At 39.5% G+C, this 18,412-nt stretch overlaps 1 protein-coding gene across 1 annotated transcript in view; it reads left to right on the top strand.

The window, feature by feature from the left end:
* The window catches only part of LOC139115763 (twitchin-like), a 92,371-nt gene that overhangs the window by 40,432 nt on the left and 33,527 nt on the right, over positions 1-18,412 (top strand). Inside the window, 15 exon segments of the mRNA XM_070678097.1 lie at positions 135-439; positions 1,077-1,394; positions 1,902-2,137; positions 2,430-2,506; positions 3,650-3,816; positions 4,328-4,424; positions 5,063-5,331; positions 7,602-7,754; positions 11,085-11,185; positions 11,618-11,753; positions 12,645-12,690; positions 13,236-13,314; positions 14,696-14,978; positions 15,979-16,029; positions 18,052-18,324. Coding sequence (XP_070534198.1) covers positions 135-439; positions 1,077-1,394; positions 1,902-2,137; positions 2,430-2,506; positions 3,650-3,816; positions 4,328-4,424; positions 5,063-5,331; positions 7,602-7,754; positions 11,085-11,185; positions 11,618-11,753; positions 12,645-12,690; positions 13,236-13,314; positions 14,696-14,978; positions 15,979-16,029; positions 18,052-18,324 — 2,591 coding nt within the window.

Below are 18,412 nucleotides of genomic sequence, written 5' to 3'. Positions count from 1 at the left end.
CCCAACACTCAAAGCACTTATCGACTATGCATGTTCATGTCATCATATGCAGCGCGTTTATGTGTCATTTTTGAAGTCGCTTGCATGATTCAAAGAATCCTTTGAAAACGCCCTCTCCGTCCGCTTTCAAACAGAAAGAAGGGCAAAGCTCCTAAGTTTGCCGGAAAGCCCAAACTCAACCAATCGAAGGACGGTTGTCGCATGTCCTTTGAAGCGGAGCTTACTGCCGATCCACAGCCTACAATCACGTGGTACTGCGGTGATCGGGTCATCACAAAAGGAGATCGTTTCAACATCATTACCGAGAAAGAAGGCTCCGAAGACTACTTCTTGGTCTTGGAGATCAGTGACGTCACTCCTTCAGATGGCGGCGTGTACAAGGTCATTGCCGTCAACGAGTTCGGCGAAAGCACATCGACAATCAACCTCAACTTTGATGGTAAGTAGTATACGCGCCCTTTGATTTCTGTCGTAGTCAATGTCATGTGCAAAGTGTCATTGGGAGCTTGAAATGCACGAGGTCTAGGAGCTGTACAAGTAAGCTAGCATCTGAACACAGAAGTCTTCTGAGCGTGACGAAAAAATGCCACTTACGTTTCCGTGATCAAATCTAATGCGATGAAGATTTGAATATCGAGTTCGAATTTAAGCGCCACACATGGTAGTCGCACCTGTCAAAATTACCATTTTTGATCAGGTGACCATAGTTCTTCAGAACTATCATTGTGTTCGTAAGGGGATAGTTACCCCTGTGGAACACCTACCACCCACTACCAGGTGGGCCTAACGTCAGGAATAGTGTTAGGATATGTGTTTGGTGAGTAAACCTGCTAGAGTTACCATCCCGGATCATTGTGTTCAATGTCAACAACATTTACCAAACCCACAAATATTAAAACATAGCTACCATCAGTTTAGAAAATAGAGGAAGAAACAAACAAATAAAAACCCCTGTGGATCGAGCGTAAGAAGAAAATTTGACTTATTCCTTGACATATGTTTGAACATACGTGTACTTGTATTGGTGTGCTCGTTGTAAATGGCTGAGTGTAACTTGCCTCAATTTCCAATTTTAGTCAAAGAAAGCAAAGAAAGCAAGAGAGGCGCGCCGTCGTTTCCAGGGAAACCGTCCATCCGGCAGGAAGACGGAGGCAGAACGTTGATTCTGGAACAGCGAGTCATCGCCATACCCAGGCCCACCGTGGTTTGGAGACACGCCAACAGGGTTGTCACTGATGGCGGTCGCTTTGCCATCAGCATAGTCAGCAAGGGAGATGAGTATATTCTGAAATTAGTGGTGAGTGACGTCAAACCAGAAGATGGCGGTATTTACACCATCAACGCCAAGAACGATAAGGGAGAAGGGAATTCGACCATAACAATCAATTTTGACGGTGAGTAAATCATCGATATCGATTTCATTTATATGTCGAACATGATGATGATGATGATGATGATGATGATGATGACGACGATGATCATGACGATGATGATGATGATGATAATGATGATGATGATGATGATGATGATGATGATGATGATGATGGTGGTGGTGTTGGTAATCGTGATGACATGATGATGATTATGGTGATGACGGTGGTGGATGTTGTTGTTGTGACGATGATTATGGTGATGATGAGGATGGCAGTGATGCCAGTGGTGGCGGTAGTTTAAACATCGATAATGATATTGGTCATTTTAAACTCACAGAGATGATCACAGGAGAAGAAGAAGAACAATGACTTAATGACGTGAAGAGGGAGTTTTCTACAGAGAAGCCAATCGTAGCAAACGTTTTAAACAATATCCAGTCAGTTGTGTACCAGTAGTCAGTGTCGTTTTCTGAACTGAAATCTGCACTTTTTGAAATTTGAGCTGTTTGTTTTCCTTATTTTCGGCAGTGCAACAAGCGCCAGAGGAGAAAATGCCAGAGATTAAACCTTTCCAACTAGACTTAGTGGATGCTGGTGATTTGCAAATTATACCCGATGGGGACATGAAAATTGAAGTGGCCTCCAGTCAAGTTGAGACCCAAATGTCCAAGGTAGAGGTATCCTCAGCCAAAACCACATCTACAGCGGAGGAGGGCGCTGCTAAAACAGAAAAGCCAAAATTCCTTGAAGAACTGAAAGACAAGGTAGGATTTAACTAATAGCACTACAAAGAGTATCTCTGTGTAGCTTTCTGTTTGTCTGTCTGTCTCTATCCCTCTCTCGTTGAGGAACAGAAACAAGCAACACGCCCTATACACGCATCATACAAGATAAAGTGCACACGAAAGCACGTTACATCGAATTGTACAACACGCTCGGGCATAAGGTCATTTCCAAACATATGGTCTTGTAATAATATGCCAAACATGTCTTGTACTGTAATGATATGTGAATTTCAAGAAACGTCACTCATATATCTAATTTATTCATTTGCAGAGTGTCACAGATGGGGATGAGGTAACGTTCAGGGTTCGAGTAACTGGAGTACCCGAACCAAAGATAACGTGGTACAGGTAGGTTTTTTTCCATATGCACGAATCTGACTCCATAATATTGTTAGCAAGCTCTGTAGTCAATCATCGTATTAATTTTAAGTGGATTACAGTATGGCCATCCAGATGACGCAAAAGACAATTATGTGACGAATACACAATTACATATTAACACCCTGTGAAACTACTAACCCATTAACCACCATGGTTTGTATTAATTCAAATGTTTTCTTCAGCAAAATTTGGGCCTCTAGAATAGGGAAATTTTTGGTGAAAGGGTTAAAAAAACTGTGCGTGTAAATTTAGGTTCCTTGCTTTACCCCATATGGAGCAGCAACTGTATATTTCGGATGCCTGTTTCAGTCATGCATCGGGTGTGCTGTCCACTTTGTCGAATTGAACACAACCCGCACATGTATGATGTGAACGTTTGCTGTTCAGAACGGGGTTTCGATCCGGACTCGAATTCACTTCAAAAACCCGTATGTATATTTGCATACTTAATACAAATAGTCATTCTGTGAAAACCACCGTACGGCACATCACTTGTACAAGTACACTACATTTTAAAGCCCCAATAGCTGCGAATGTGTAATAAATCGATCTCAAAATATCTCCAGTTTTCCTAGAGTTTTCTTTGGATAAGACCCATTAAAGACTGGAAAAGTGCATGACACTTTCATAAGTGTCAAAAGTGACATGTAAATTCTAACGCTTTAACACTTTTTAGATTTCCCACCATTTTCAAAAACTACTCATGTGACAGAAAATCAGGAGTATAACAACAAAATGTTGACCATCATGTGTTGTGCATTCAAATCAATGGCATCATGCTTGTTTCCTAATGATAACAATGTTATGTGCAGAAAATGCTGCATTTTTGTAATTTTCCGTGGGGGCGCCATTTTATGAGTGCGGCACCCATTTATTATTTAACCTGTTAAAACACGTAGGCGTGATACTAATTAGCGAGCAGTGATACTTCTATACATGTCCTTCAGTTAGAACATTTACACGAACCAATTTTGATTTGAAAATACAATCGTGAAAATAATGGCATAAAATTTGCAGCTATTGGGGCTTTAAATGCAGATTGCATAAAAAACCAAAAAACCAAAACAAAAAAAAACAACGAAACTTTTATTGCAACTTTTCTCGTGACAGTTCGGGAAAAGAAATCAAACCATCTGCCGACTTCAAAATCACCAAACTGAAGGAAGTGTGCACTTTGGTGTTCATCGAAGTGTTTCCGGAAGATTCTGGTATCATTACATGCAAGGCCGTCAACAGAGCCGGCGAGGCGACCACCAAGGCCAAGTTGGACGTGAAAGGTACGGACAATGCTTAGTCTGCCATAAACCCATGGGTTGAAACGTATTCCACCAATCAAATTATATAGGATGGGTGGCAGTAAAACGGTTTTTAAGTAAAAAATGTTTGGCCTCGTAACTTTTAGAGACATTGTCCACACCACAGTCCCTGTGGATAGAGGGACTGTGTCCAGACACTAGACTGCCCCACAGTCGCCTGGCTTTTCTCGGCTGCTGAGTTACTGGCTGGCTGGCCAAGCCTGTGGGCCAAGGCGTTCACCGCAAGATCTATGCAACAACCTACCATTAGCGGGACGGTCTGCTTATGTTTTGTCCTTCAATTTATCACATGTTTTGATACATGTACTTACATGCCCATAGACTTGGAACAAGTCTATCCAGAGAGTAGAAGTCATACAGCTTGAATGTCTGTGTATAAATGCACTATTCCCAGGGTACAGAGGCGATTTGGGTCGCAAAAACTTTCTGTCGATGAAATTCACAAAATGACATACAAATTTCCCTTCTATAGAGCCACCTCCGAGAAAATCACCACCGAAGAAGGACGAACCATCAAAGAAACCACAGGACAAAAAACCAGTGGAGGAAGTCATGCAAAAGGCGCCAAAGTGAGTATATGACTTGTATCACTTTTGTCAGCTCGGCTCAAATGCTTCGGTCCAAATACCACTTTGAGAATCTATGTTACATAGATTTGATGATGTATATTAATATTAATTGTGTACTGATTGATTCGGGCAAGACGTCGAGGCTGCACAGTCCCCCCTCCCACGGTCCCCACACAAACATCCCATTTCCAACAACCCCTTATCAACAATCCCTGTACCCACAGACAGTAGCAAAGGGATCTGCTGTCTATGCCCCATCAGACTGCTGTACTTTGTCATAGTCTGCTATCTTTGTAAGGCCCGCAATGAGATGGACATTTACGATGTGACATCACCGTGTATATATCATGTTTTAGGGAAGGGCTGTCCGGAATGGCAAAATTCGCCCTGGTATGCTACGTCAGAAAGTGGCAGAATTTTGACATTCGCGAGTGCTGCGTAAACATAATGGCCCTAGAATGCGTTTTATACTTTTGATAGGGGTTTGTACAAACACTTTTAATACGCAGTCGAATTTGAATCGCACTTTTCTCCATTGCTCAGATAAAGAGCAATGCAATCACTTTCTCCATGACATGATCCGAAATGTTGCTCGGATGTTCTACTTTCTACAGATAAACGGTATTATTTTGTTTCAGGAAAGACGTCGAGGCTGCCCCTCCCATGCCCGTAGTGGAAGAGCCAATGTCAGCTAAGAAGACGACGCCAGCACAAGAGTCAGCTCCACCAGTACCAGTTGACGAGCCAGCCATTCAGGCGAAGAAGGGCGCCGCGCCTGTAGAAGCAGCGCCCCCACGTGACGAAGGTGATAAGACGAGTGATAGTGCTGATGAAGAAGATGATGATTTAATAATAGAACCTCCAAATTTTCGAAGGGAAAGGCGAGATTCCCTCGCTGTCAGAGTAGGTAAGGAGAACGAAGGGTGTCGGTGTAAAAATGCCAACACCGCAGAAGACAAACTGAATGATTATCCGTTTGAAATTGTGAAAATCAGAATAAAATCATGCAACTCATCCAAACCATCAAACAGAAAACAAAATCCATCGATATGCTGTACGTCAAATATTTTCCACATTCATGCGCGTGTTATTTGTCGTCATCCGTTCGATAGAAGTGGTGTTCGGCATATTCTTGAGGCTATACTCTAGGTCAATCTTGAATAGCTCATCAAACAATTTAATCAGTTATGCAGATAATGTTCCAGCTGTTAACAGCCGGTTTGTCCATGCCAAAGGAATAGTAATCTTAAACGTAGCGCAAGTCATTTCTTTGCCTCCATAACGAGCTCTGAACTCTATTTCTTCACGATTACGGATTCACAGTCCAATTTAACCAAACGGATGCCTTGAATCCACCTTGAAAATCTTTCCCACTTTCTTGACATACAACTATGTTTCTCTGCAGTCGGTCGACGTGTAAGAATATTTATTTAAAAAATAGAGTCTCATTCCAGAGGACTCCCCTTTCAGCCAAAGTGTGATGCCGAGCGAGAGTCAACTTCGCTCCCACACTGGGAATGGTACCATCATCATCATCTCCATCAACAGCCGTGAATATTGTTCTCCTTACCTATTCTTTCTATCTTTCTTTTTACTTTGCTGTGCTGATCATTTGTGTAAGTGCATGAGAGAGTGCATACAGTGCATGCGATATCTGGTACATGCCACCGATAAATAATGCGTTCGATCTTGCGTCGCCATGTTTATGTACGCAACACGCTTGGACATACCATGTATGTTGCTCGTTTGTTTGTTCACTGTACGATCACCGACCATTCTAACCGATCAGGGTCCGTGTACCACATGCAAGAACACGGGTTGAAATGTATGGACAGTCGATGACGACGACACCCGTCATGTAACATCATGAATGCTGAGAGAGAGAGACGTGGCGACACGTTTAGAGGTAGACGGTATCAAAGGTATGATCACTGACATAACGACAAAAGTAGTTGTCCGCTCACGATAGTATTCACCCCTCATCTTAAAGGAGTAGAAGAGGAGGGAGACATTGCAAGCATAGAAGAAGTTGAGAAGGGTACTGCAAAGATACAAGCTGGGGTCAAAGGCGTTAAGCAAAAAGAAGGTGACCTGTAGATTCCATTGTCTAGGACCAGTGCAGTGGCGCATGTGCATGGGTCTTGTGCATGCGGAAGCATATTTAACCTCACCTTTCACCTTTCACCTCTTCTATTTTCTACTTCCTGACGACCCATGAGTGTCAAGTGTTAGAATTCAAAACGGTCCAAGGATCAAGAAGATCAAGCTGTTCCCGGCATGCAGTTCAATGGGTCGGCAGGCGTTTTTCCCTCCAAACTGCCAATTGAGACCCAGTTAACAAGCGAACCGGGAAACGCCGAAATTTTCTTCATATTGTGCGTTTGTTTTCTTCACCACGAGGTTGCCTTTGACCTTAAAAACAACAAGATGGACTCATCTTAAGTTGAATCGTTTTCGGTTCATAACCAGATGTGCCATTTTTTTACAGCAGTAAAAAAATCGCCATAACAATAAGCAGGCTAAGGATGCCACCTTTTTATTCAGCTTCAATACAACTGACCTTTATATCACTCTGAATTAACAGATTTTGTCTCACCACTATATTAACACCACAGATATGTAAATTATATACCCGCAGGACAAATGTCAACTTTGCATTAATCGCACAGTTTTCATCACCTGTAATGAACACAACGTGTGCTTTAATCGCCTGTAAACACGCAATATTTGACAGTTCATGCGTGAACTTTAAAATGTATTTCACTGACAAAATATCAATCATTTGCATATACAGTCAACTGTTGTAAGATTTGTTGTGTCATGAATGTCGATTTATGAATTCCGTAAAAGTTAATTCGAAAAAAGTAGATATACTCGTTGATAACATCATGAGAAAAAGATTAAAATACAAAAATACAAAAACACAAGTTTATTTTTAGCCTTCGTATAAAAATGTGTTTTGTACGTGTTTCATGTACTCTGAAAGATTAATGTTTGGAGAGTGTACATTTCGACAAATTACAAAACTTTAGAACAACGTCGTTGTTATTTGTTTTGTGTTTTCATGTTGACAAAGACACTACTACTAATGAAGACTGATAACGTGATGTGTTTCTAACAAATCATATTATATTTGTGCGTTGTTTTGCTGATTTCTTATTTCGACATAAAATTCAGGTATTGTCAGCAAAGACCAGCAGGAGTCACAGGTGATCGGCTACGCGGGCAGGAGGGTTAAGGTCCCGCCTCCTGTGAAACCCAAGCAGGTGGAAGAACCCACCGGGAAACCTTACTTCTTGGAAACGCCACAGAAGGGAGTGGTCACCGAAGGTAGGTAGACCCTATCAGGCGCTTTAAATAAAATTCTTTGTTTGCCGTCCGCGTGGTGGTAGGTTTTCAGAGTTATGTAAGAAAAAAACATAATGTTAACACTATTACAAATATTTTTTTTCAAAAAGAAACCTTAATGAGAAATGAGCTTATGTTAATACACTCGTGTTTGTTGTCTTTGTTTGTTTTTTTCCCTGGCAGGCTGGTAGGTTCATCAAAAAATCGATGGACGGCAAACAAAGAATTTTATTTAAATGGCCATAGGTGTGTTGTGTTGTGTTGTGTTGTTTTGTCCCGCGCCTTTGTAATATCTTGACCCCTGAACATGAGACAGAAACGCGAAACTTGAGTAAGCTTAAATAGTCGTCTACAGATGTTTATCCTTTGGAATATTTGAGGATTTTTCATGTTAAAATTTTAGCCTTTTTTTCCAAATTTAAAATAACACTTAGCGCTCATCGGTACTATTAACTCACTTAATTTCAATTGAGAATTGGGTTAGCTTTTACAGCAAGTAAAAGCTAACCCAATTCTCGATTGACATTTGAAATACTGTCGTAGTCAAGTCGTAGATAGTATAAGGCCAAACAAAAAAATATGTGCTGTTCCGATTACCCGACCTACCCCAATTTTAACCCCCCGACCCTAGACTTTTTAGAGCCTCGTAAACCCGGAAGTAAAAATAACGATATGAAAAAACGTGAAACGCATGAAATCACGCGAGAACTATGACAAATCGCGTGAATCACGCGAGAACTAATACGTCATTCTTATGGATGCCAGACGCTCATGAAAACTTGCGACATGACACTGACAGTTGTTGCACACTGAACGGTTTCCGGTTTTCAAACTGCTGTATCTCAAAAAGAATTAGGTCTAATTCAATAAAATTTTCGATAAAAAAAATTCCAATTCAACTGCTCGTTCTACCATGGGATATTTTTTGAAAATAAAGAAAAAAAAATCGTGTCATTTTAGCGCTCAAAATCAAGCATTATTTTTCGCCATACAGCGTGCCGTACTGCGGCACGCACATTTCTCAGGCCACTACTTCCTATGTTAGAATGGAATGGCTCGTTACAGTGTGTTGCTCAGTGCCTAAACGGCGTTTTGTAGGTAGGTTTTCGCTAAAATGCAGGGACAATTTTCAGTGATCGGAGTTAGTATACCAAACAGCAACTGTTATATTAAATTCGTGGAAAGTTTGAAGCATTTTCATGGCCGTTTTCTGATGTAATCTTTCATTTACATTCTTGTTGTCATTTCCGAACCGCGCCATGCACAGCGCGGCCACATTTTGCAGGCCAAGTGAAAGCCCGGAAGTGTTTTGTGATAGTGAATTGAGCAAAATTTTGGTCAATTTTACTTTTTATAGTCATTCTGTCATTAAAATATAAACCCGTACACCAAAAACTGTGTGGTTAAGGTCAGTTGTGAGTAGTTTCAAAGTCTGTGCGTTCGGAATTTACCGTGAATTTTGCCGTACGTACGTACTTCGTTGAACAGCCCCTAACTGCCAACGCTACAATCAGCTGTTTTCAAACGTTAACCCTGGTAGTTTTGCGAACATTAAACTGTGTTCATTTTTCATCTGTTGATGTTACACAAAATTTACAAAATGATATTTGACAACATAAATGAATACTCTTTCAATGATGTATGGGAATAAAGACAGCATGCGATGTAAACAACATTTATTTTTAAACAGCAAACGTAAACTGGGGAAAATGACAGACAGGGTAGTGCAGGAATCGGGAATTGATAAACAAGACAAGTTGAAAGACGGGCAAATGAAGAGAGAATGAAAAATCTAAGGAAAGGAAAGGAAAAAATCAAAACCCTGAATCAATATTATTATACAACTATATTTTTCATAGGGATACCCACAAAACTCTTAGCCATATGTTGAAATTTTTTGACCATTTGTCAAAAAAATCGAGCATATTTTAATTTTAAAAAAAAATCATAACCATGGAAGTAGACAAGATAGTTTTTTAAATCCTGAGACAAGATCTTCAAGAAAACATACAATTCAAGTAAGTTTAACCAAGAACAAAAAAGGGCCTGGTATCCCTACTTATAGCAGGCCTCGTCTAAAACAAAATGGTGACTCGTGATGGACATAGCGTGTACTCAGTTTTGTTTCGCAAATGCGATCATGGCGAAGAAAGGTCGATTTTGTCTTCTGTTCAACAGAACCAAACATTCGAAGAAATTTTGGAGGAACACCATCCTGGGTTTTTCTGAATGTAAAATGTACTCTATTCAAGTTGAATGTGCAAGTGATGCTGCTGGGCCGTGGTTGGTAGTACAGCAGACAAATATACAGGTTGACGAGGCTACAAACAACTTCAACGTAAAGTATGTGCGTTTTTCTTGCGAGTGACTGCAAAAAGCTGAGGATTTACCTGTGGATAAACAGTTCACTTTCCTGTCAAAGAATCGTAATTCAGCCATATCAATTTCCGTTGCAGTCTAATAAACCACACACTTCAATTCTACTGATGAATATTTTTTTTAATATATTGGTATTTAATTTGAGTGTGTTTCATGAGGAAATTGTTCACTGGTAGTGTGTTTGAACGCGTACAAAATGCACATTGAGAAAAAAAAAATGAAAAAAAAAAAATTTACCTACCTACCTACCTACCCTATTTTTGAAAACCATGTAATCGGAACAGCACATATTTTTTTTTTGGGCCTAATCAAAATCACATATTTAAATTTCTATACTCTTTGATATACGAAATAAGAAAATCTCTTACGACCGAATCTAATAATTTAACATTTTTTATATTTACTTTTTGGCAATGATATATCAGCTGTTACTCAATATCACCTATTCCTTTGTCGTGTGAGTATAAGTGACATTTGTGCGGCGTCAGACACCAGACTAAGTCGAGTGTCTGACGTTGCACAAATGACACGAACAGTTATAGCTTTTAATGAATAATTATACTTTTGCTGCTGGGCACGTCACGGCTCCATTGTAACAATTGTTGAATCAAATGTATTTCCCAGCATGTCTATTCGGTCTCTAAGGAATAATTTCTTTTTCTTTTCCTTAAATCGTGTCGAAATACGCAAGGTCCCCTATGTCGATAAGGCTAACGACGTTGTATGTAATATATAGTGTTATCATTCACAGTTATTTAGCCACGCGTGAAACATTACTGTAGGGTTAGCAACTAGTGCAAATATCATTAGAACTTTGGTGAAGATACATTAGATATAGAGCAGGTGTTATCAATAGGTCCATATTGATATATCAAGCTCTTTTATGGTTTTCTTTAAAGTCCATTCGCTGAAACTCAATTGTTTTATTTTCAGGCCAGTCCATCAAATTTGAAGCAGAAATTGGTGGTGTGCCACAGCCTAAATTGACCTGGTATAAAGGGGCTCGCGTCCTCACAGACGGGGGTCGCTATGTGGTAAGGTCCAATTTTTATAGGAAGTCGTCTATGAAATATTTCGGGATTATCTCTAACGTAGTAAGCGCCTTAAAATCATCAGACTCGAAATGTCGCTAAAACATTTCCGTATACATTTTGAATACCACAGAACGCCCCTTTGACCATATATGGGCATATTTAGATTACAGGTGACTGTATACCTTTAAAGTATATTACCTTTCCGTTATTTCTTTATCTAATTGTTGGACTATGCATGTAAGTCTTGGCTCTGGACATGAGAACCCGCCGAAAAAATCAAACTTGTTTAGACGTAAATACTAGTAACACATATGTAGAGTCACCGTTGGGCGAAGTCTGATGATCTGATTTCATTTGGAATGTATTTCCTCTGTTGTTGTCGGAAAAGTATTAATAAGTGAAAAGTAATGTGAAAAACCTCTCCATTTTAAGGTATTCTACAACGAAAAAACAAAACTGCACATCCTTGAGATCAGAAAGTGCGAGCCAAGAGACACTGGACGATATACCTGCAAAATAGAAAATGAGAACGGCTCGGATAAGGTTACCTTTTCTCTTATGGTGAATGGTGAGTAATACATGAAGTGTTTGTAGTTCCATTTGCTAAATGCTATGTATATATGTCAGTAACAGCCGACACCAGTCCACGTTAGCGCGGTTTGTACCGAGTGTATGGTCCTATGCAGGTCAAATTGAAGAGCTTTCGTGGTTTGTACGAAGTGCATTGGCATTTGTCATTCCAAAAGAAAGAGCTGCATAAGCGTGTAGGTAGACCATTTATTGCAAACGTATTCTTCTTTTATGTAAACTTATGTGTCTGTTACGAAGTCCCAACTATAACAGAAAAACTAACAAATTCAAGAATTTTCACATTTCTCTTGTATATAAGTGCTTTTTGCAGACTCTATGTTGATTCAGTTCTATTTTTAACATATATAGGCAATATTATTTCAACTTATAACAGTGTAGTGTTTCCTTTTTGCATTTAGAACGAAAATCCCATTAATCACTCATTGACCACGTTTAATCGATGCCATTGTGGATATTGCGATGTCATCGGATTAACGTATCTTTTTATAAGACTTTCAATAACCTTAGCTCAACACGACTGCAGGACATATTATGACATGCGTGAATGAACGAATAAAATGTGGTACAATTAGTGAACCCCCTGTACCAGTAAAAGTGCTTGAAAGTTGGCGCTCAGATCAATTTTATCAAGCAATGAGAGTCAATAGGGTTTCGCAAATAACAGTCGTCTTCGAAACTTGCGAACCAACCTTACCGCCACACCAAAGTTTCGTTAATGAGGAGGGTCTAGTTCTATAATAGATAAAACTGGTTGTAACTATACTTTAACAATGAAAGTGGGTTCACCGTATCGCTTCGTGGCCCGTTCAAAGGTTTTCCGTATTCGTTTGATAGGTTTGATTTGATAAAAATCAATTTATATTCACAGAACTACCAAAGGATGAAATGGATTTCCGTTCACTTCTGAAACACAGGTAAAGCAACATCCTCTCTCTCTTTATGTCTTTCGCGATATGTATGTATGTATGTATGTATGTATGTATGTATGTATGTATGTATGTATGTATGTATGTATGTATGTATGTATGTATGTATGTATGTATGTATGTATCTATGTATCTATATATGTATGTATCTGTCTATGTATCTACCTATGTATCTATTTATCTGCCTGTCTATCTATGTATCTATCTCTCTCTGTGTAAATATATATATATATATATATATATATATATATATATACACATACACACACACACACACACACACACACACACACACATATATATATATATATATATATATATATATATATATATATATATATATATTATATAAGTAGCTGCATATCGTACATCTCTGAAAACAGTCAGTGTGATGAAAAATGTGTTTAATTGTGTGCTCCTAGTTGTGAAACCCGAATATCTCTACGCAAAATACCTCATCACTCTACACCTCCATCGGTTTGACGACGCTCACTCACGTGAATGAAGATGACTCTCTTTTCCTTTCTTTGCAGGGAGTTCAAGAGACGTTCGTCGAAGGACGAGGGACCAGACTGGGGTAAACTGAAACACATAGAACAGGAATCGAGACCTGTAAGTCAGGCGGCTGCATATTGTTTGTAAAACTGTTTTCGAAACGGTGGCTAAATACTTTGTTACCTGTCTGATACTATTGGCCATGCTTGTTGAAGGCTCTTGAACTGCATATGTATGCAATACCCAAATATATCTTCCAGTGGTCCAAAACATTCTGTGTGCACTATCAACTAAGCGAGATAACCTTCCAAGTGAATGGCATGTGAATTTAATAGTTTTGACTTTATACGAAATTTCCCGTCATTTTCAAAGTATGGCTCATATTACACACAAAACAGAAAAAGGAACATTTGAGTGGGATATTTGTACACTCTCCCTCATCCGTTCGTTGGAATGGCAGTGTATCCCTCTTTTGTTCTGATTTTAAATTTTGTGATGATGATTTTGTGATGGCATGTTGTGGTGTTGCTTAAGGTAAAGGGCGACGAATTCGGACGCGCACGCGCTTTAGAACGTTTCTGCGCAGATTTAACTTCAGCCTGTCGCAAATGGGTTATTTTGTAGCGCCTGTATTTAACATCACCTGTCATTGTTGAAATTGCGCCTTTACCTAATTTTTTGACCCAGTGTCTTAGAAATACACGTGACCTATAACCTTGTCATATTTTGACCCCCTAGGAAGCTGGTTTTTATTCAATATGAGCGAAAAATTAACATTTCTCTCCCATTTATATTGCGCAAATTACCCATTCACCTGGAGATATTGTAAAAAGTAGCGTGGTGACACCCTTTTATTAAAAGTGTAAACTAAATGGTATTATGTCAGGAGTTTATTCGCCAAGTTTGGTTAAAATGACACCATTCAAAGCGACAGGAAGAAAGTTCGAAAATTATGTAGTGATATAATTTCGATATCGTCATTTTATAGTCGATACTTATGTTAAAATTTCTTCACAAACATCATGAAAACTATACATTCGATAGATATGGATCTTAAGTCTTGGTATTTATTAAAATTAACTCATTTGCTAGTCGTTTTATAATTGCTTTCTTTAGTTTAAGTGAATTATATCATTTTTATTTATTTCTAACGACGCCATTTTAACATCCGTTTCCATGGAAACAAGCGTGGTGACCCCCATTTTTTATTTCATTTTTGCACTTGCACAACTTCCAAGAATATTTGTGCAAAGTTTCAAGAAAATTACACCACAACTTAATTTTGACGTAATTCGTAGTACTTCACCTTAAGCTGATCATTTTATTTACTCATTATTTATTTATTTTTATTTCTATAATAATGTACATCATAGCACTCGGAAAGAGAAAAATCATTCATTTGTTAAAATCTAAGGCTAACATAGTCACTGAGAGAGTTTTGAAGGCCACGGTAAAGTGCTAATTTTCAATTCATACTTGTGTCTCTCGTTCACCCCAGCTCGCAGAAATCACAGCGCCCCTGCAGAACACGACAGTCAACGAGAGCTTCGGTCGGTCAAGAATGACGATAGGCGTCAAATATCAACTGTGCACTCCCACGTGGTTTAAGGACGGCAAACCGATCACTCTTGGGAAAAAATACAAGATGTTCAAGAAAGCTGAAGAACTAGATTTTGTGATAGTGGACATCAGTCCGGCGGACAGTGGCGAATATGGTGTGGAATTCGGCGGCGGGGATCTACCCGTGCTTGCCTCGTCCAAGGCGAACCTTGTCGTAGAACGTAAGTCCTGTTCTTATCGATTGCTTCCAGTATCCACAAAGTATTGTGTCATCTCAGCCGCCAAAAAAGGATGAAAACTTGGGTCCTTATATTTAAGCAATCGTCGAGTATAAATGCATTTTGTCCACTCTTCTCGAGAGGCCAAATTAATGCCTGCAGTTACAATAACATGGATTTCGCCGGATGTGATAATAACCCTTGGTACTCTATTTTCGTGAATGGTGGGTGTTTCCTCGACAGTCTTTACAATCACTCTGCAAAAAGAGAACGATTGGTTCGCCTGGCATGAAAGTCTTGATTTTAACCAAAACTGTTCCTGCGGCGAGAAAGACTTCGAATTCAAAATACAGGATTATTATACTTCATTTCTTCCTTCCATACTGTTTTTCCCTTCGCCTTTTTCTTATTTTCAGTGACTGTCCTAAATCAAGCTGATCACGTTTCAAGTTTATTTTATGCTCCACAAAAATAGTATATGCGACAGACTACACGCTAACCTTACTATTCTGTAAAAGATCACTGTTTTGTCGATTATTATGAAACCATCAAATGTGACTTCCTCTTGAAAATTCTCAAGGACTTGCACTGAAGTTTAGATGACAAGAATGGAAAACTGACGGTCTTTTGTTACTTTCTTTACCTTTTTTCGTTTTTTTGACGGTTAAAGATATGTTTGAAAAGAGCAAAATCTACAGTAACTTTCACTTTAATTCTTGAGGGGTGCTTCTGTCATTAAGGGAATTTGACTGCGACATTCAAAGTGCGGTTCATGAACTTGGCGTCCGGTTGAACTTAAGTGCGCATGTGTCCTATCCCCTTTGAAACATTCCCACTTACAAATATCATGAACCAAACCTCTGCTTGTTCTTTCCACGCTGACGAATGAACGCCGTGGCCGTGACCTTATATGCCGTTGTTGGTCCTTGTTGCCATGACGACGACCTTTGGACTCTTTTTCTTCCTTGTGTGTGCGTGTACACATGTAACACACTCTGTACAGGAGGAGAAATGGAACCTAGCCAGGCAGTTGAACGTAATCGTACCGATTATGGTAGGCTCTTAGTTTGGAATGTATCGTTGGTGTTTTTTTACATCTGCATCGTTCATATTGGGAATATCCTATCAGAGCACAGAGCTAAATGCATACGCACGCGTGAAGCATCGTCACCACCACCAACACAATAGAGCGATGCCGATGCATTCTCTCTTACATCTCTAGGCATTTAATTGGGAATATGCGGTGGCATCCGTTGATTTAATGTCACTTTTTGGTGTCATGCTCCCCACGCATAACCCAACACCCTCCTCCCTTATAGGTGTCACCCCCCGATAATGTTATCTTTATTTTCTCCCCTACTATCCTCCCAGCAATCCATTTTCCGAAAACACTCCCGTATTTGTAAAAAACTTCAGTTAAACATGGTGCAGGCTCAGCGACAGAACATTTGATAACCGACAGGATAATACTGTATTACTGTATTTCGCTAAATGCAAACTGCTTTGCAAGAAATATTGAGGCTATCCTACATAAGATTCGATTAACAAAAACACCAAAAATTATGAATGAAACTCATGAAACTCATGAAACTTTTCTGTGCTGCACAAGATTTTGCGAGATCTTGCGAGGCAGAAACACAAATCTAAACAAATTTTCATTATCGTTCTTACTGGACCGCGAGAGATTCCTTGTTTCAGTAAATAATACATATAATACTATCCGTATTATGAGCGAATTGTTTGCATAGCTCACAATACAGCCGCGCACTGAAAATTTAAAGTCTCGCAAAATCTCGCAACAAGCGGAACACTGCTAGCACGTCTCTCACCATGTTTTACTCAATAGCCGTATGTTAAATACACAGATATCGGTAATTTCTGAACCTTTCCCAAAATTATCCCGTACCACCCGTACACGATTAAGTATATGAGTTCTGCCTGAGGTTTGTTGTGACCCGTTCGTTGTCTCGAGCACTTATGTTTGTCCTATGGTTTGTAAAAAATGCACAACACTCGTTAGAATGTGTGCAGATAACAAGTAATTTTGCCTTTGTGGTTGAGTTGATTCGATGTACAGAAAAATGATCAAAGGTTTTACTGTAAATAATTTCTCTGTTTGCGGACGATGGAGATTGTATGTTTGATTGCTGGTGTGGATCGACGTCACAACTGGTCATAGCAGCATGTGATATGCATCGGAGCCTGAGGAAATGTAGTTTTAAAAAATGGAATCACTCGACTAATCCCACACCAAAACCGACCAATCCGACTCCAAACAAGCTCGATAATGCAATGTATAATGTTGCCGGCATGCAGTAACTTTCTGTCATGTGACATGTAACAGAGTTACTTGCATCTAGATATGATTGCAGAGCACGTCCTCGGGGAGACAAAGTCGCCATTTTTGATTTGTTTCTTTGTGTTTTGTACATCTTTCAACAGAGCAATAAGAGAAATCGCCAGTTGTCAGTTGTCAGAACACGGTCGACTCACCCTGCTTGTAGACATGACACAAAATCGCGTAAATTTTCTTATTTGACCCAGAATTCCGTCATGGAGTGATATGCTGATGCCTACTCACAGGGCTTGATTATGACGATTAATAACTGAACGAAATCACTGTTTTGTCGTCAGAATGAGACACCTGAATTATCTTGCATCGAGAAAATATCGACAGTTTAATTAATTGGCGACTTTGTCTTTTTTCCCCGAAATTTAGCGTTCGACATCGATACCGATTTATAAGGCGTGATAGACAATAGCTTGTATCAGACATCCCGGAAAAATGAGTGTCAAAGAAATTTTATATTTAATCTCATTATAATATAACTGTTCAAGACTAGTGATTGTTTCACTTTATTTTTATATAAATATGGTTGCTATTAGGTGCACACAACTGGATTCGCTGAATTCGAATTGGTCATGACTTGTTGGATGGATATTGTTTCAAACGACTATCGTTATTGCAGTTTAAAAGCATGCATTTTGTGACCTAACACTGCCGCAGAAAAAGAAACGCTCAGATTTAGCACCGAGTACTAATACTGGCCACCTTTCGCGGCTTGTTTTGTTGCAGCCGCAAAACCAAAAACCGAGTTCACGTCCAAGCTGAGATCCACCGATGTGAATGAGGGCAAGGACGCGAAGTTCGACTGCATCGTCTCCAACTCCAAACTACCGGTAGTCTGGCAGAAGAACGGTAAAGAGTTGGAGGACGACGACAAATACCAGATCTCACGGACCGGGGGAAGGCATCAACTGCTGATTAAGAACGTTCTACCTGCCGATGCTGGTGAAGTCAAGATCATTGTTGGCGACACTGAAGATACCGCTGAACTTTTTGTCACACGTGAGTCACGGCATTTTCTGTGTTTAAGATGGTGGGCATTCCCACGTCGTTTTGTACTTGTAATAAACTAAAGATTTACGCTCCATTT

Source organism: Ptychodera flava, chromosome 17 (assembly GCF_041260155.1).
Source record: "Ptychodera flava strain L36383 chromosome 17, AS_Pfla_20210202, whole genome shotgun sequence".
Lineage (NCBI taxonomy): Eukaryota > Metazoa > Hemichordata > Enteropneusta > Ptychoderidae > Ptychodera > Ptychodera flava.
The sequence above is the reverse complement of the archived record's forward strand: the minus strand, read 5'-3'. Positions and strand labels throughout refer to the sequence as shown.